Here is a 19,556-nt window from a genome sequence, read left to right on the forward strand (position 1 = left end):
TGAGCAGGTTTGTCCCACAGATTCCCCAACACTGGTATTGGCAAGGAGAGCTCTGGGAAGGGGCCAGGGCAGTGACCAGGTCTCTGTTAGCTGGAAATCTTTGTCAAGTGATAGCCTCAAGGATGACGCTGCTGAGTCTGCGATCACCCTAATGCACAAGGAATTCCCTTCCTGCTGCTCATTTTAGGAAAGAAAAGCCGTTTGCCATCTGTTTCAAAAACTATGTAGAATTCTGTTTACGGTAATTGCTAGGTTTGTATTTCTATGCTTTATTATATGAAAAACCACAATGCTGCACTTGACGTGATGTCAGCAGATAACAACAAGGGACAACGTCTCTGCGTTGCTAATCCAGAGGAATGAAAGATGAATCTGGCAACAGCACGGCCAACATTTGCAAGCCCACACAACAAAAGGCAGAGGAAGAGGTTTGTGGTTTTCAAAAGGAAGGAAACATCACATGAGCTATTCCTAAATGGGCAGACAAATGCACTTCATTTGCACACCATGAATGGCCCATATTACAGCAAATCAAAGTGCCGTCTCTGGAATAAGAGGAGGCTGGTTGCTGAATGCTTATATGAGACCAGGAAGCTGGTTACGAAGGAATCAGCATGTTTTCCCACACAGCAACAGGACACAGGCCTCCCAGGCTGTCCAGAAGAGATGGCTTTTTGCCAGCCCTGGGACTGGACCTGAACTGCAAAGCCATTTTATCTGGCCACAGGCCACCTGACTGGGTGCATCGCTCATGTGTGTGCTGGGGGAGCTGAAGGAAAGATGCAGAACAACCTCAGGGAAAGCCCACCACAAGGGACAGGTCAGATGCAGTGCTGTGTAACACAGCACAATGGGTCCAGTCCCTGAGCTGCTGCTGAAGAAAAGCAGCCCCTGAGCATATGGAAGTTTGCCTCGTCTCCGGGAAGAAAGCTCAGGAATGCCAAAGGGCAGGGAGCCGGCAAATACCATCTACTATGAACACTCATATTATAACAGGAAAGCTAACCAAAGCAGAAAATGAAGAGGGAGGATTGCTGCCTTGAGAGAAGAGGTAGCTGGTAGGATCAAGAAACCAAGAACAAAAATAATTGTCTTACTTGCTCTCGCAGTACTGTCCATAGTAGCTTTGTCCACATTCACAGGTGTAGCCATGGGATGAGCTGGGTTTGTGCACACACGTGGAGACATGCTCACAGGGGTTCAAGTTACATACATCAACGCAGTCTCTCCCAAAGTACCCTGGGGAGACAAGGTCATAAAATTACAGCAACTGTTGTAATTTACGATTTGCATGTCTCCAAAAGACCATCTATTTTAAGCACATACAGTAATAACACATCTTCAAGAACAGTAGATTCCCCCTGAGATACTGTCAGAAATAAAGTTCTCTTTTCCCTCTCAGCAAAAAAGACTGTTCTTTTCGACAGTCTGTTAACATGCTTGAGGCACCCTTGTGCCTTTGGTCCCCAGTTTTATATTCAGGGCATCTGTTACAAATAGTTTTGTATTCTCTCCTTGTGTGTATGGGAGGTGACTGTGCTGGGTGCTGACAGCATGTGCTGGCTACATGCACCAAAACAGAGAAAACATTCAAAGTATCTCCATTAGGATGCAGGGTGTGAGACTCAAATCCAACAGCAGAAAAGGCTGGGAAAGAGAAAGAAAAAAGAAAAAGAAAACAGGCGAAAAGTAAAGAGGAGGAGCACAGAAAGAGCCCTTTGGACCAGAGACTGTCTCTCTGGTTGATACGTTGCCTCGAACAAACGATCCTTAGTTCATGACTGCCGTTTCAAAGCTGCTATGGTAAGACTGAGAATAATAACACTGATTGGAAGAGGAAGAATAGAAAGATGAGCACTGTGAAAGCATGTTGCTCCTCCTGCTGCTGCCACTGCTCCTCTTCGATGAGAGCATGAAGATGTGATCCAGCCCCTGGATGAGTGCATGGGATGGTCACTGGGTTACCTGGGTCACAGACACAGGAGTAGCTGTCCCAGTCATCACTGCAGTAGCTGTTCTGGGGACACGGGTTGGAATCACAGGGGTTATCCACTTCGCAGCCCTCCTTCACGTTGATCTTGATAGCCTGTTTCATGTTGAGTGTAGCTATATTTGTCGATGTCTCTCCCATTCTTACTCCCTGGTGACAAAAAACAATCGTTTTTCAATGTCTTCAATTCAGAATACAGTGCCATGTGTTTCACTACTTCCATTAATCCATGAGACTACATCAGAGAAGAAAAGAAACATCAGCCAGATTTTTTTTCAAACGCTGTTCCCCTGTAAGACCAGATTTGCACCTGGGAAAGTGGGTGGAATTTAATATTTTGATTCTTAGATATGTTGATGGAGGAAACAGAAATGTTCAGTGATGGACGAAAAATAAAACCCAACATTTTCACACGGGTATTTTCTTAAAAGTTCAAAGTTTGTTGCTACATTTTTCATTTCATACCTGCATACAGCCGTAAAATCCCTGCTGAACAGAGACTTGATCTCCAGAGACACCTCCCACAATGATGCTTTTCATTTTCAGTCCAGGTAGTTGATTTCCAATCTGCACAGTGCTCTGTTGAGAAAAAGGGCAATCGATAAGAAGCACTATCATCCTTTGTAACACAGGCAGCCTACTATCTGTCATGATGGAGTCACGCAGTAGCTGACAGTAGATTACAGAAAAAATACAAAAGCAGTGAGGAGACAGACATCCAAATGTGGCTTTTTACAGACTCCTTCATAAACCAGCTTATCATTAGACTTAATAAATCAATATAACTTCATTAGGCACTAATCACTGTGGAACATGGATCACAGCATAAGTATTTGTCCACAATGCTTTATCCTGCTTTCTCCTACAAACGCTTCTGTAATGCTTAGTGGCAAAGTGATGATGCTGCCTTACCTGGTACATCCCATAGTCCAAGGACATTACAGCAAGGTACTTGATATCTTTACCATCTTTAGCACTCTTCAGCTCTATTAATAGATGATGCCATTCCCCATCACTGACTCGTAACTGGCTCATCTTCAAACTAGCAACCTGGCTCAGCCCACTGTACACTTCAAACTGCACGTAGCTGTTCAGTATCTGTTGAAAAAAAAATAATGTCTATTTTATTTCTATGTATTTGTATTTGATGTGGAAGGAGGCAAGATAATAACACTTCCTAAGACAACCCAAAAGGAGAAAAACCCAAACAGTAAAGAAGGGAACACTTGCAGTAACTCCTTGTATAACTTTGGACTCTAACTTACCCTCCTGACAAAAAAAAACAAACTCAAAACAATTAAGACACCTCTTCTGCATCTCTGTTAATGAACACTACTACCTCTGAATTTTACAATTAACTTTTGATCATTGGTTTTTGATCTTTGTAGAAGGCTGAAGAAATCATTTGTATCTATTGATGTACATTTAGCTGGGGGGATGAGGCTATGTAGTTCATGTGGCCATATCCACTGATGAGGGAGAATTTCTTAATTATTTTCTAACCAAGGGCAGCCACATTTTTACCTGAATGTTGATCTTGGATGCAGACCCAGCATTGGCTTGCATTAACATGCCATTGACTTTCCGAGTTCTGAACATCAGCCCAATGTACCATGGCACAGAGATGGTAATGTCAAGGTCACTCCAAATGATGATGCTTTCACCACTGAAACGCTGAGGAGAAGGCATTGCTGTAAATCAAAAGACAGGAGAGAAACAGTTGATATCCTTCAGGACAAAGGTTAAGAGGAGAATTGATACTATGCCATAGTGATGGCACAGATCTTCTTCCACTGAGCTATTTTTAATCTACTGTGGAGTAAGAGCCAGTCTAGGGGAGTTACTGTGAAGCAGCTGACAACGCTGTAAATTCAGAAGCAGTGCTTGCGGGGCAGGCAGCTTCTCTCAGTGCCTGCTCTCACACTCTCACAGGCAGCACCCCCACACTGCTGTGGTGTTACACAGCTGAGATGTTCCTAGAAAGGTGAGCTCAGGATGTCTGCTGATACAGTTCTGCTGATGAGTGGGTGGACAGAGGAGGAAGTATGATGGCAACACTTGCTGCAGATGTTTGCAACATACCCTTGATTACCCTGCTTCTAATTAACAGATTAAACACAGAGGAAAAGGCTGGGAGGCAACAGGAAATATTAATTAATTATAAATACTCCAGGGCCAGATTATTCAGCTGTCTCAGCTACGCAGCCTTTTCACAGGGAGAAAGCTTGTGTGGAATTGCCTTAATCACCTGTCTTAAATACCTCAAGGAGACAGCTGAAGAGTTGCCCTCCTCTCTAACCTTGCACAAACAGAGCTCCTACAGGGAGAAACTGATGACAGCCTTCAATGGAAAGCTCTTTGCTGATGGAAAACAGGGGAACACTCACCCTCTGGACTTTTAAAGTAGTTACCTCAGGTAACAGGAGCTACAGTACCACGGATTAGTTGGTTCCACTGATTAGAAGCACCAATTAACCTGCGGGAGCTCTGCGCTACTTGCAACGCCTCATATAGCAGCACCACCACGAGTGGCAACCTGTAGCAGGACCTGCAGTCAGCCCCTGCCTGATGTCCTCAAGGGCTTGCTGGTGAAGTTCACGGCAGCTTTCTGAAAGAAGCATGCCTTAGAGACTGGGTACAACAACCACTACAGATTGGCCCCCAGCCTTGCATCTCCTCATGTGGATGGTCAGTGAGGTGACAGGGCTTCACAGTCTCCTTCCCCTTCTGCTCCACACTGCCATACCTGCTGACTCTTCTGGATTTTCTTGTAGTAGAAGAGATCACGTATGTACAAATGAGTACATGTTACTATAAAATGGCAAGTCCTCAGAAAACAGTAAAGGGATGATGTCACAGCAGAAGGTGGAACCAGGTTGATGTGAAGTTGCATTTTTGGATGAAAAAACCCAAACTCCAAATTCTGGTATGTCTGCCTTGCTGGTCTCTATAACGGGAAAGGCTGTGGGGGGAGGGGAGCAGAGGCTGGAGGAAAGTGCAAGCTCTTCAGCTCCCTATGTGTGAGAAACAAGATGGCAGTGACTAGTGGACTATCACTAGCCCAGCCAGAGATGTCACTTGCCCTTCTCCAAGGTGTGGTTACCCCACCACCCCATCCTGAGGTAAGTGCAGGCAGCTCCAAAGGGTAACCCCTCTCCCTCCTGCTCCAGGCTCTGATCTCTCCTTTGCAGTCACACTCAATCCTCCACGAATGCTAGCAAGAGAATACGGTGGAACAACTGAAGCTCAGCCTCCTCTTGAAACCCAGACAGCAATTTACAATGGTTTGCCACCAGACACAATGCTCCTGGTTTGCTTAGAACTTTAATCTGATGCTAAAGCTCTGGTTGTCTGGGCCAGGGCACAATACATCAGCCCACGTGGCACCACATCAATATAAAAGTAACCAGGACATTAGTGTTGAGCAGGATCATTTCCTCCTGCTCCACATGTGCAAAAAACAGCCCTCTCCTTCCTCCTTTACCATGCCAACCTTCGCAACAACCTCAACTTCCAACTTCTTTGCTAGTGGTTTTCTAGACAGTTGTTGAGATTTTTAAGTCCGCCTGCCGCTGGAGAGCGGAGCCAGGATGCAAACCTTGCGGCTTCACACCTGCTGGAGGCTGGGAACGCTGTTTGCAAGTGTTTCGGCTGGGCTCCTGGGAGAACTGGACTGGCCTGGCAATTAGCCACCTTCTTTTCTCACCAGTGGTGACTTTCCGTGCTTGCAAATACCATTCCCTTGCCACACCTGCTCCCAACTCCCCTCCCTTCCCCGGGGCCAGGGTGCACCTTTCCCAGCCAGTAAAACAGAACAGAACTCCTCATCGATCAGCCAGCTCTGACCGCCCTCCTCGCCCCAGCCCTTCCCCATGCCTGGGACCAGGGGTCTCCAGGGAGAGGCTGGTGGCCACATCCAACGTACCTAGATGGGACCTGACCCCCTCGTCACCACAGAGGTGAGCGCGTGGGCTTCCAAGCACAGCAGTCCCTGCCATTGGTGATGCAGTGATGCATGCTAATAGTTTTCTCAGGGTTTGTCACTTGGAAGCACCGCCTGTGTATCTATGTACACTTGTAAGAGACTCCTACATTTAAAAAGCCATCAGAAATACATGAGGGCTATTCACTGTGGAGACCGAGGGCCTGGGGACACTGCCAACACCGGGATGTCACCTGCAGTTTGGGTGTAGGACATGTGACAGCTTATGTTTTGGTGCAAACATGTGGTGTCAGCTCAAGGCTCACACAATGACATTAGACAGCTGGGAGTGAGTTGGGCACAGCTGCCAGGCCTTCTGCACAGCATTGCAATATCTCAATTTTTAAAATAATTAAACTACAACAAAGGTGAAACTGATTTTTCCCTTATTTTATCTCCTTTCTATTTGTCATCAGAGGGCGATGGGAGCTGCCATGAGGTGAGCAAGTAGGTCCTAGGAGGGTGGTGAAGGTAGAACACCCCATCCTCACAAGTGCAGACCAGATAACAGAGTTTCTGAAGAGTGGGTAATAAAAAAAGCTGGATTTTTAACCAGCCAAAGTCTTTGTCCTCTGTGAGCCTGAAGCAGGTCCAGCACTACCGAAGGGATTGAAGAAATGCATCAGCCAATCACTCCAACACAAGAATGCAAATATTCTAGCCAAGACTTTTTAAAATATAGCTGCCTAATAATAGCTAATGCTGTTAGGATCATATCTGAACACTCAAATGAGTGAAATGAGTGAAAGCCAGGAGTATTTTATATCAGTGATTCTTCCTGACTTCAGCTTCAGGCTTCTGAAATCCTTGGTCACGTTTCAGAAAAAATTAATTTATTTCTTGGCTTGCAATTAAGGCATCAGTAGAAGCACAGGGTTACTGAATGACAAAGGACACATGAAGGAATGCACAGCACTGGGAGCACAGCAGAGTGCTGAGCTGGGAGGACAGTGATGCTGTGATTGTCATCACCTGTATTACTTGAACTTAAAATGATGGCTACTGGGTAGTTTTGAGGGGATTTTCTAAATCCCAAACTTCATGTTTTGGTCTTGAGTTTGGGAAAAGAAAATGGTGAGTAAAACACAGATTTGATCAAAATTCAAAGCTAAGATAAAGACAGAGGAAAGGATTGTCTTTGCATGAAATAGCACTACTCCCCATTTACCCAGTACAATTCACACCAGAGCTGGGCCCTGGCACACTCTCGGGAGACATGTGGTGGGTTTGTACCACTGAGAACAGCCTATCATGAAGAAAACACCAGAGCTTCACTGACGAAGATACTTGACATGAGACACATGGAAAAATTAGATCTTCATACAAAACTGGAGAGCTCAAAATATTTGAGAAGCTGTTATAGAAGGAGGGTACCTTGCTAGGGGCAGTAATGGCAGCTCTAGGCTCTGCATGAGCTGGGACACGAGGAGAGGCCTCCATCATTCCTTTCCCCCCTCCCTGACCCTGCAGACCCTTATTTCCAACCTAGAAACTTAGCTATGTGTCCTCTCCTCCCAAGCAGCTGCTTTTCAGGCAAGGGGAGAGCACTTGCCACCACCTGGATCTGGCCCAGAGTGAGGCAAACTGTGCCCAAATGGCTTGCAAATCACTGTGACGTGTGCACCTCAGCTGGGAGATCTGCTATTCCAGAATCCATGCCCTGCTGAGAGTAATCAAGAATGTCTGACTTGGGGTAAACACACCAAAAGAACAAAACGCTTGATCACACTGCAAACTATTCTGGGCTAAGCGTCACGGAGGGATAATGGAAATGAAGACCTACCACAGCAGCACTGGAGGTCAGAATTTCACTCTCCATTTCTTGGAAAGCCATGCCTAGTTCAAGCAGGTTTTCCTTCTTGGAAGCCTCCAAATGAGCAACCCTCAACCAGACATGGAGGAGCCACCTTACACTGGTCAGCCCACTGCTGCACTGACCCATGGGATCCCTCATGCAGAAGACTTCTTCCTTCCTTGGGAACAAACCAACTGCAAGTTCTTCACGCCATATAAAACACACCTGCTGCTCCTTCCTCGTCCTTTATTAATGAGGCTTTACACATATGCACACATTGCATTCAATCAAAGTAAAACCCAATAAAACTGAAAGTGCTCATACTCAGCATTGAGTGCCCTCTTGCCAAGAAAGCCGTGATTAAAACTGCACATTTATCCCCGTTTTGAACCAAAGCCCAATAAAGTCAGCGGGATTCTTTCCACTAATTTGAAGGGGCTTAAGATCAGGCATTTCTACTATAAATAAAGTACTAAATACTGCCAAGTTCTCTGGAAGCACTTTGCTTATGTAAGTAAATCAATGAAAGCTCCTGTTATTCGTGACAGTATGTCAGCTATCATATTTATTATATAGGTGATCTCTAAAATTATTTCAAATAGTTAGTGGGTGACTATTAGCCTTAATTGAAATGTCCTGTTACCTATCTCTTAAAGCATCACAGTCTGACATACATTCTATGAGATGTTAATGACGGGTAATGAAACCTACACACGACTACACATGAAAAGGTCTTTGCATCCCACCTTGCTCGCAGTTTTTCCCTCCATAGCGTACGGGGCACTCGCAGATGTACGTGTTCCACTTGTTGATGCATGTGCCACCGTTCTGGCACCAGTTGGTTTCACAATAGTTTCTCTGTGCTGCACAGCCTGAAATTAATGAAAACAGTTACTCTGCATGGTTTTAACAAGAAGAAGGGTCTGAATGATTGTATCTGAGTTTTTATGTAAAAAGAAGACATGACCATTATTGGTTTGGGGTTTTTTTCTGTATCTTTGAAGCCAGCGAAGCAAAATGTGTATGGCAAAAGCTTAGGTGAGTTGAGCAAGGGTCAAATTCATAAAGAAAAATCTATCAAAGTCTATTAAATATAGTCACTGAGCTGCAAATCTCTGGGGAAACTTTGGGGAAACACCACTACGTGTTCGTCCTGTTTTTATACTCCTCCCCCGGCATACGCTGCTGGAGACAAGCAGATCGATGGTTTCTGTGACTCAGTACCACTGTTCGCAACTTACTGTCACCTAAACAACACACTCACCAGGGAAAACCAATGTGCAGTGTTACACAGTGGAGTAACACTACTCTACATCATTGTATTAAACTATACAGAAACACATTTCCAAATGAGGAAAAAAAAATCCACCCTAAAGAAAACACTCTATGACCATCCTGACGTATATTTCTGTAAAACAAAAACTTGTGTTTAACTAAAGTTAGAGACACAGCTGTTAAAAAAGGGCTCTAAGACAAACCAGCAATTTGAAGCTTATACTATGAGTCCCTTCTTAATCCATGATCAATGCCTAAGAACTGCAATTTAGCTCTTACAGAGACCTCCAGCAGGGTGGAAGGGATTTGATACTCTTGCCTGTAAGAGCCGGTTTTATCACGATGAGAACATTTTGTACACCAGAACTAATCCTGATAGGGATCCAGGGACTGGAAACCAAATCAGAAACTCCAACAGGCTGCTTCATGAAGCAGGTTTCAGATTTAGAGGACTGCAGAATTTGATTTACAGAACAAACATAATTTGTGAAAAAGTAATTAAAAATTTTGTATTTTTCATTAACTAATCCCACTGGCTTTGAGAGCAAAGTGACATTTAAATGGTAATTAAAAAAAAAAAAAAAGAAAAAAGAGGAAAAGTTCATTTAGGGGTAAATTACTGGGTGAAACTCATAACAATGCAGAAGGTTTAAAAAAACGCGGTCCTTTTCTGCATGCCGCTTAATCCTGTGAGCGTGCTCTGAGCCACAGGCTATTCGGTGTGTCCCTGGCACGGGCGCAGACCGCACCTTGCCCAAACAAACGGGGAGTGCCGAGCAGGTCTGTCTGCAGCTGTGCCAGTGCTGCGGTGGCACCGCAATGCCCAGCAGCACCTCCAGCCCCTGCGGTGTGCCCTGGGGCAAATGCTTTGTGCTCAGCTGTGTTAACAGAGGGACAGGGGACATTTCAGACCCCTCTGTCTCCTGCCCCTTCTTGGGGTTCCTCCCAGTGCTGGCCCCTTGGACACCCTGGGCGCTGTCACACACACAGCTACGGCAAAGAGCGTCCTTGTGTTGACTTTGGAGGCGGCCATCACTTGTACCTGGCAGGGTGCCGTTATTGGCGATGAAACTCGCCATGTCGATGGGCTTGCTGTCGATAGAGAGGTTCCTCATGCAGCCAATAAACTGTCTGTTGTGCACTGGGAAATCTTCAGGCAGGTTTGGGACACCGCCAAGGAGGAGAGGGCCAGTTAGGTCCAAAGATCTGAAAAAAACAAAGAAATGCTCATCATTTCTTTGTTTTGTTTCGTTCTTTATCTTACTGCTTCCATAAGCACATTTGAGCTGTTTAGTTTACCCGTGTTACCATGCACTTCCCTCTGCTACATCAGCACTTCCAGAGTTCATAATCAAAGCACCTTCCAGGAACATCGTAACTTCTAACTTATGAGTTGTCATACACATCCAGAAACCAATGACCTGTCCCTAACATGGCCAATATAAAGAAGAAAATGAAAATTATGGAAAAAAGAGCAGCCACAGCACACTTCTTTCTGACTCCCATCACCCAGGAGCTGCCTTATTCTCCTCAGCACAGGGCTGAGATGCTGTAGATTTTGATATAATGATTTAACTATATGCAGTGCAAATCCTTTTAAAATCCTCCAAAGGTCTTTGTCTTAATAACATTTGGTGGATGCAGCTTCCACTGAGTGACTCCACAGTGTCTGAAAAGTAGATCATTTGGCCAGTTTGAGTTAGCCCTAGTTTTTATGACCCCTCACTCTCTTGGGATTTTAGAGCAGTATGTGCATCTCAATGGACTTTCTGCTGTCACTCATTAATTTATATACCTGCTTCGTTGCTTATGGTCCATCTCCTCTTTCAACTCAACAGTACTAATCTTTTTGGTCTTCCTCATAGGGAAGTTTTTTTTCATACCTAATGATTTTTCAATGGCCTTTTCTGTACCTACTTTATTTCTTCCTTCTTTTAAGACTGTTAAACGATGGAAGTAATTACTTCTTCAGTCATCCCCTTCATTAATAAAGTCTAACATTTGCCCTTCTCTCTACATTTTCATATTGACTAGATGCTTTTTGGGGGCCATTCACACTGACCCACGGGTCTTTTTTTTTTTGTTTTGCATTTTACAAGTAATTCGGGCACACATCTGTATCTACATGAAACTGTGCATTCCATTCAGTGTGCTGACCCTTGCAGAAGCCTCCAACGAATTCCATCCACCAAACTAAACTTTGTCACTTTTCCTTGTTAAATCATGCCTGCTTCTCCAACTTAATTTACTTAGTGATTAATAACATACCGTTGACTCTCCCCTGGAAGAAGAGAATGAGTGGAAAATGCAAATACAGGGAATCCTTACTTCTTTGAGCCAGTCTGAGTCCCCTGGGCAGCACAGGTGTAGTTTCCAATGAGGCTCCCAAAGCGCACGGCCACTGCTGTGTCACAGTCGTCCACGGTCACCACGGCCACCTTCTCTCCTGAAGGCCCATGAGGAATTCCTAACCGCCCGATGTTGGGCTTCAAGAAATGCATGACACAAGTCATACAATGCTACGCACACATGGGATTTAAATGCTAGTTTAGCCAGCTCAATAGCATACTTCTTCTACCCTCCAAAACAGGATATGTAAACAATATAGCAGAGATTAAATTGACGATGACATCCACGCAAGAAAAAACCCCAGTGGATGACTGCAGGGAGAGCCCCCCCCACACACAGTGGGTTACACAGCATGGGCAGAAGTGGTTTTTGTCTTTCCCGCTACTGAACCACTTTGGCCCAAATCACTTCAAATAGGTTTTTTCTTACTTCTTCACAGCAAGCTAATAAATTCTGCTCATTTTTCAAGTCTTCACCTCAAGTGAATAAAGTCACTTGGATTTTAATATTGTTTCTGCCCAAAGACAGAAAACTATAAAATTATGTAATAGCACAAGTGAGGCTAAAGGCTTAAATCAAGTTTTCTCTGATGGGGCTACTGTCAGGGCCACCAGAAACAGAGCCCACGTTCCTATAAATGCTGTCTGATGACTGGAAGGGAGGGCAGATGAAGACCACTGCTTGTTCCAGCTGTAAGATGAAGTACACGGAAAAGCACTGCCCATTGCTGAGCTGGCTGAGAAACTCCCAGTTTCTAAGTCATGGCAGAACAGAGATCAATGACCTGTAGAGTTGGACAATCAGAAATGATGGATGGATCTGAGCTTGCTCATGCAGCCTCTTTGGTTGAGGCATGCAGACTGACACCGTGGGTGGTGCACGGAAGATGGGAAGAAAATGTGTTTTAGAGCAGCAATAAATGCTCCCTCTTTCCCCATCTCCAGCTTCACCCAGGCAGTAGGAGACTCCTGACCACCCAGTCACAAGGTGCCCTGGTGCCACAAAACTGGAGTTACCACATTCAGCTTCACAGCTCCACTGTTACTGGCCCGCTCTACCCATCACCCCACTGGCAGCTGTCGTTCTCCCCACTTCAAGCACCAAGGAAATCCAGTGATTTCGACAGGCAGAAAAGCCTACGGGACCACCAGGAATCCAAACACCAAATTTCTGTGCCTCCACCACAAACACATTTTTCACCTCCACTAATTTCATAACCAATGAGATGTACGCCAGTGTGACTGACGGGAGATGGTATCTGCCATGCAGAAACTCAACAGATTCCTCCAGTGGAGAAGTGCACCACAATGGTTAAAAAAGGGTGCACATATAAATAGCAGCACAGCAGCCTCAGTGAAGAACTAGCAAATTCTCAAAGAAAACAGTTTTCCATGCTTGGTGTTTGTAGAGAGCTACAGAGTCCTAATCTACCACTGGTGCAGGATCTCTGAGGACTTTATGGGTACCACAGAAGTGACGAGCTGAACTGCCCTGGCTTTGCTGCCGTTCCTCTGTGGGCAAAGGGACACCTCGCAGGAGGGAAGTCACCAGGATCTGACCAGACACATGGCACCACCAAAAGCCAAGAGATACTTTTATGATGTGTTGATCAACAATAGTTGTAACTGCATGAAAACAGAGGATGGCTGGGCATCAGTCTGCAGTTTGCTGTACACTCGCTTTAAAACATGTATTGCTCAACAATGTACCGAAACCCCTTATTTGTACAGCAAACAAGGAAGCAGTAAGGGGGTAAATGTCTATTCTTTCTGTTTCACTTGTACATACATAAATTTGTTAAAATACCTAAAGCCACTTTCATTATGTGTAAAGAGATAGATTTATTTCTAAGGGTAATTATCCCAACATTTAAAACATTTTCAAAAGATGTTTCCTGGTGTCAATTCCTCTTGGAAAGTATTTTCCACTTCCCCTACCAAGAACTAATGCGATCACATAGTTTGGCAGTTATACAATATAAGGTTTTGACCTCTCTTGAGTGATATTAAGGCAGATTTTATTTTTTCCGACACTCCCCGGACTTTGCCAGGAAGCATGCCTATTTGCAGTGCTGGAAATGTTATTGTATGCAATGCTGGCAATGTTAGTGAGCAGCTTTTCAAAGTAAATTAAAAAATACATATAAAATCAACCGAGCAACAGGCAGACCTTCCTTTCCAAAATTAAAATGTTTACATTCTGGGTTCTACTTCTTTCCCTTTGGAGGAATGATTTGATGAACATTTATGTTCTTGTGCTTCATTGAAATAACCTGTTGTTTCCTACATGGGAGCCCTGACAAAGGCAGGGTATTTATTCTCGCAGCAGGGGGGATCTGCCCAACGTTAATCAAGATTGCAACCCGATGAGACTCAGCAGTTTGCAGCTGCTCCTTCACAGTCAACTAGCTGCAGCAGCAAAGTGACTTCCCCCCCCGCCCCAACTTTTACTTAACATAGAAATCACAAAGTGTTTCTCTAGATGTTGACTGGTCATTGCAGTACAGACCTCTGGCATCTCTTCAGCTCTGGTGACCACACAGAACCATAAGCTAATGAAGAAGAAATGGAATATTCCAGTGAACAAAGAGACCTATGGACAGGTCAAACCACCCTTAGCTGAAGCCCACTGTGATTTTCTGACCATGTCAAAAGGCTCATTTGACAGAAAAGGCTTTTCCCAAAATGGAAGAATATGCTGCTGGGAAAGGAAAGAAAGATTCTCTGAGTCATTTAATGTGACATGGGCTCTTTTTTCTCTTATATGTGGGAAGTACTACACTACTCATCTTCTCAGCATCTAGCACAGGGAATACCTTGTAACTGAAACAATGTGAAATAAATAAAAGACTGGAACAGAAGGAGCCCAAGTTAGGAGCTCCTTCAGAACTGAATGATGAAACTAATTTTATTCATTTAATATTTAGATTACTACTAACTATAGTTTCCTGTTGACACAAAGGATATTTAGAGTCTTATGCATTAAAAAAGGAATCACTTTGAATATCTGAGTCTTAGAAAGAACTAATCAGTGAACATGAACCTTGGGATCTAATGACAAGAATTCGTATTGCAGGCTCAAAGATCATTAGCTATAAATGAAGAAAAACAACAAAAAATAAACTATATTAATTGACTAGAAAATAATTATGAACCACAGTGTGATTAAAATATAACAAAGGCAATACAACAATGGGTTGGTGCGAAGACCGGTAGGAAGGAAATTTTATGACACTGACCAGGATAGAATATTGTGGACCATTTTGATTTCATTTATTAAAAATAACTTCTGACTAGAGCAGATGCACAGAACTGCAGCCAGGGCAATGGAAAGCTTACCTTATCAAACAGACCAAAAGCACTTGCTGTGCTTAGCCTAGCAAAGTAAAGGCTAAGGAAGAGTTTTGGAAGTGAGAAGATGCTATCACTGCAATGGACACAGCACAGGGACAACTGGGGATAAGATACCCGTGAGTAACGTAGGCTGGAAATCAGCAGGTGATGCTCCGTCACACGAGGGGTCATCTTTGGAAAAGTAGCAGGGGTGAAAATTATAAAAAAGAGCATACATGGTATGTTTGTGATTACAGAAGCTGGTGTTAGCAAGAGGACCGGCCTGCATTCAAAGGAAAATAAGTAACAGTAAGTAGTACTTGGAAAACACACATGAAAACGAATTGCCACCACTGCATGCTAGCACACACATTTATGTTTCATCTTTGCTTCTGTGGAATCCTACTGGAGCAAGACTGATCCTTAACAGCAGGAACAGCTAACACTAACCAGCATTAATTCACACTATTATTTTCTGAAAATACGTTCAAGGAGTTAAAAGGCAGACTTTCATCTGGGTACTTAGCAGTCCTTTCTGCCTGTCAGACCCATCTCCTGAAACACCATGCTACCCGAAAGGCAAGTTTCATTAGCTGTGCCAATTCTGCACTCATGAGTTAATGTTCAATGTGGTGTACAGGAATTTACCAGCAGGACCCCCACTAATGGTAATGCAAGTCATGCAACTGAGTTCCTGCTCATGGGGCTGAAAATTTACCTTGTGCTGCCCTAACCCTAAAGGCTGCCATTTTACTTAGTGCTCATCCAGAAAGAAGTTGGAACTCAAACTTCAAAAACCATATGCTGTGAGTAGCAAGAAAAGTGAGTAGCAAAAAAAGGTACTAAACAGTGCTGTCAAGATAACTTGGTATCCCTTAAACAAACTACAGAAGAAGTGGATTCATCCTGGACTCAACAAAACAGGAAAAAAAAGCAGCCCCGAGTGTTTCAGTGTGTTATCACCATCACATAATGATTCTTCAAATGTCCTGTGAATCCATATTAAAGTACATTGTGTTCATTGTACTGGCCCTTATGTTTCTCTGATATAATCCCATGCAGAGTTACCCGGAGAAGAGAAAGAAGCAGCCCCGACTCAGGACCCACATGTGAGAGCAGAAACCACCTGCTCTTCCCTCTAACTGTGAAACAAGGCAAACCATATTCATGTTCCTCAAGTAATGCCATGAATTAGTACATAAAATTGTACACAATATCATGAAACTTAACTTTGCCTCTTCAAGCTTTCATGAAGAAGACCAGTGGTTCTGATGTATGGGTGGACCATCTCAAATTTTGGGCCAGGCCTTGGCGTTTTCCCTTGCCCAGAGTCACAGACAGACTGGGGCTGCAGGAACAACAGTCTCCCAGGATGTCTTTTGAAAACTGCAGCTGCCTTTCTGACCATGGCAGAGTTAAAAGTGAGACTCATTGATTGTTCTCAGCGGTGACCTGGAGGAGTGACCTTCTCGAGCCGCTAAGGTGCCTATGCCTCCCTTTGGCCACCTGCAGTGACTTTCTGAGGTTGCAGTCAGAGAACGCCAGGACAAAGGTATTTTACTACCGATGCCAAATCTGATTTTCATGAAACCCAAGTACGGAGCAATGAAGAGTTTGGACTTCTCCTCTCAACTTCAGCAGAAAGAAACACATGTAGATTCTCCCAGATGCATGTAAAACCCTGAGAAGCTTAATCTGTGAACTAGTGTTTTCTAAATGCAGACCAGATAGAGGAGAGAAGGTCATCAAAACACATCTGTTTATAGTTTGCAAATCTACTGCGCAAATCTACTCCAATTCCACTTAAAACATCAGGCACGGATATTCTCATGTATCTCAGTTTCATTTGGATCCTCTATTATTTTAAAGTAAATATTTAAACTGTGAGAGCCCACACAGTTACTTATTAAAGACACGGATGGTTTGATGATGAACAGTGAATGGAAAAGACAGACAGATTAATGGACAATAGAAGCCTTGTCTCAAATACTTAGCTGTTACATTTTTACATTATAAATACTACTGTTTTCAAAAACCATGATGGAAAATTGCTGGAGAAGTTTAAGCAAATAGTCCAATCTTTAGTAGACTTATTTTGGATTAAACCGGACTAGATACTGTACATGTAACAGTAACACTACAAAGTGCAAATGTTTGTTCAGTCAACCAGCAACACTGATGACACTCAGATTCCTGGATCTCACCGTTTTATTAGTTAATCTGCAAGACAGCAGGGCTTTTCCAAAGGTCCCACAAACATCTCCACCAGAAGCACCTCCTCTCAGCTTCCATTCTTAGATAAAAAATTGCCACTTGACTTTTCGTACAGATGGCAAGAGGGAGAATGGTTTGGGGTGGCCAGGAGAGAGTGTTCCAACCTCATGGAAATTCCCTGAGCTTGAAATGAAAGCTGCTCTCTCCAGCCCAAACCTCGTCGCGGAGGCTTCGCCTGCTGCAGCCACCCCGCTGAGTCTTTTGAAGGAGCTGAGGAGATGATTGAGCAGCAGACTGTAAGCGTGGCCAAGCCTTTGTGAACACAAACCGGGAACCCAGGCAAACGAGACATGACCCATCTCTTTATGCTTGGCACGAGGAGACCTGTTTTCTTGGGGGACAGATAATAACTTTGCATATTGTGAATACTGCATTTGCTCAGCTCACTGTACACATTAAAAATATGTCTACTTTAGGAAGCTGGTCTTTTAGCAAAATGCTTTGGGCAACATGGCTTAATATGTAGAGCTTGGCTTGTTTGGCTATTTAATAAGTGCAAATGTATAAAAAGAAAAGCCATCCTGATGTCAGTGCCAGCCTTTCAGTGTTTCCAAGAGTTTCCTTACTGGACAATAAGTTACCCTTCTGTTTTTGTTAATCAGTGGCTAATGATTTACTGACGGTTTGGAGTGGTTAAAGGTTAAAAAGAATCTGTTTCCTAGTTGTTTTTAATACAAAAAACCCACTCTTCTGCATTGTTAATGCGCTGGTTCAGACCCCACCACCCCCAAAAGTGCTTGGTGGAAAATGCCTCATGTCCACACGCATTGGAGTTTTTTGCTTCCTAACGCTTCCAGCCACAGTAAAAATGGGAAAAAATGGAGCAACTGGCACCGGGTCAGGCTGGAGGCCACTGCTGGGGCTCTGGCCGCCGCCGGGGTCCCCCCTCGCCGGCTCCCTGCGGCTCATTAGGCAGCCGGCCAGTCGCCCGGCTCCTTCGTTAACCCGCCGGCCCCTGCTCGGCGAGCTAACGCGCAGAAGGGAGAAACCCCCTCCGATTCCCAGGCGATGCTGTGCTGCTTCATTGGTCAAAAAGCTCATTAAGGGCCCGCAGCGGCGGGGGTCTCCCTGAGCAAGCGGTCAGAGCCCAGTCCCCTGCAAGGAAAATCAATAGATAAACAGGAAAAAACAAACGAGGAAAACACCACACTTGCATTCCCTGGGAAAGAGACCAGGAAATGCTGGAGAAGCGTAGCACCGCGGCATGGACTGGCAGACTGTTCTGATCAATCAGGAAACTCCAAATTAGGCTACATTAAGAGAAACCATTAATGTTAATCTCTGCTTTTTCAAGATTCCCCCTACAGCTTTCCAGAGCACCTTTAAAATAAGGTGGTGTGAAGAACTGAGAATCTTGATTAGTCACCAGGGAAAGGCAGGACAAATCCTTTCACATAAACCCCTTACTCCTTTGATGTATGTACCCCCTTTATTCCATGAATATTTTAATGGCATTTCTTCATAGAAACTTGGCTCGAGCCTGAACAAAAACATGAGATCCTGTGACAGTGAAAAGGAAAAGCAAAATGTTTCCCATCGGTGAGACAAAAATGCAAATCCTAAAAAGCCACCAGACCAGTTCCTTTTCCTAGACAAACTCCCTGCAACACCAATGGCAGGATCCAGGCTGGGCCACAAAGTCGAGCGAGTTTTACTAGCCTGATTTGTTATCTCCTTCATGGCTGCATCCAGAGGCTAAGCTTTGATTTTCAAAGCAGCGGCTTTTGGCACAGGTATGGGACCTGGCACGGGTGACCAGTGCTGCCCGAACTGCTGCTGGTCTTTGGGTGGTAGGGCAGAGACAGGGAGCATCCCCCTGTCCCACCATGCGGCAATGGCATGGCAAGGCTGTGAAAAGCCACGGCTACACACACACACATGGCATCCAGACATGCTCCTTCCCTCCACACAGCACGACTAGAATCTTCACAAATATCATCCAGCTCCTGCAAAGGGTATAGTCTTGGATTTGACTAATTTTGGCAAGGGCTGCTGTAGTGCTGATGAGAAGAATGAGGTTTCCCTGCTTGCAAATGAAAATTCTATCCTCAAATTTTTATTCCCAGATGCTTCTCAGCTCTTTGATGCTGAATCAGTGATACGGCAAGGACCTGTTTTGGCTGTTGGGAGACCATGCCCATTCAAGACGACATCCAGTTTTCCACATGGGAGACCCCACTCACCACAGTGCTGTGGTGCTGCGGGTCCCCTCATCCACCCTCTGCAGCCCCCTCCTCCCCTCTGATCTGTCTCCACGGCTGGTGCATCTTCTCCCTGCCCTCTGAACCCTTTTTCTGCCTACCTGGCTGTCTCCCTCCCTTGCACTAAGAAGGATGCTCTTCCGGAATCCTTGGAGAACTGGAAGAGGAGAGCATGTGAAGGATGCTGGAAGAACATCCTTGTTCTCCTTCACGTGTCTTCCTCTCCCAGTTGAGTAAACCCTTCTCCCTTTGATATTTCTCGGTGTCTACCTGCCAAAGTACCACTCTCAAATATTTTTGGCTTTACAACTTAATTTTGCATCCAGGATGCAAATGTTATTGCTGTCAGAGTCCAACA

The 19,556-nt window shown here is 44.5% G+C and overlaps 1 protein-coding gene across 1 annotated transcript in view; it reads right to left on the reverse strand.

Annotated features, from left to right (window-relative positions):
- CELSR1 (cadherin EGF LAG seven-pass G-type receptor 1) overlaps window positions 1-19,556 on the reverse strand; it is a gene marked incomplete at its 3' end in the record, with an annotated part of 168,072 nt that overhangs the window by 35,599 nt on the left and 112,917 nt on the right. Inside the window, exons 6-13 of the mRNA XM_080363807.1 lie at window positions 11,371-11,528; window positions 10,085-10,248; window positions 8,514-8,639; window positions 3,515-3,681; window positions 2,903-3,088; window positions 2,456-2,569; window positions 1,966-2,140; window positions 1,098-1,239 (exon numbers count right to left, since the gene is read on the reverse strand). Of these exons, the coding sequence (XP_080219933.1) occupies window positions 1,098-1,239; window positions 1,966-2,140; window positions 2,456-2,569; window positions 2,903-3,088; window positions 3,515-3,681; window positions 8,514-8,639; window positions 10,085-10,248; window positions 11,371-11,528 (1,232 nt within the window). The remainder of the gene's footprint in view (window positions 1-1,097; window positions 1,240-1,965; window positions 2,141-2,455; window positions 2,570-2,902; window positions 3,089-3,514; window positions 3,682-8,513; window positions 8,640-10,084; window positions 10,249-11,370; window positions 11,529-19,556) is intronic.

This window comes from Nesoenas mayeri (assembly GCF_963082525.1).
Source record: "Nesoenas mayeri genome assembly, chromosome: 1".
Classification (NCBI taxonomy): domain Eukaryota; kingdom Metazoa; phylum Chordata; class Aves; order Columbiformes; family Columbidae; genus Nesoenas; species Nesoenas mayeri.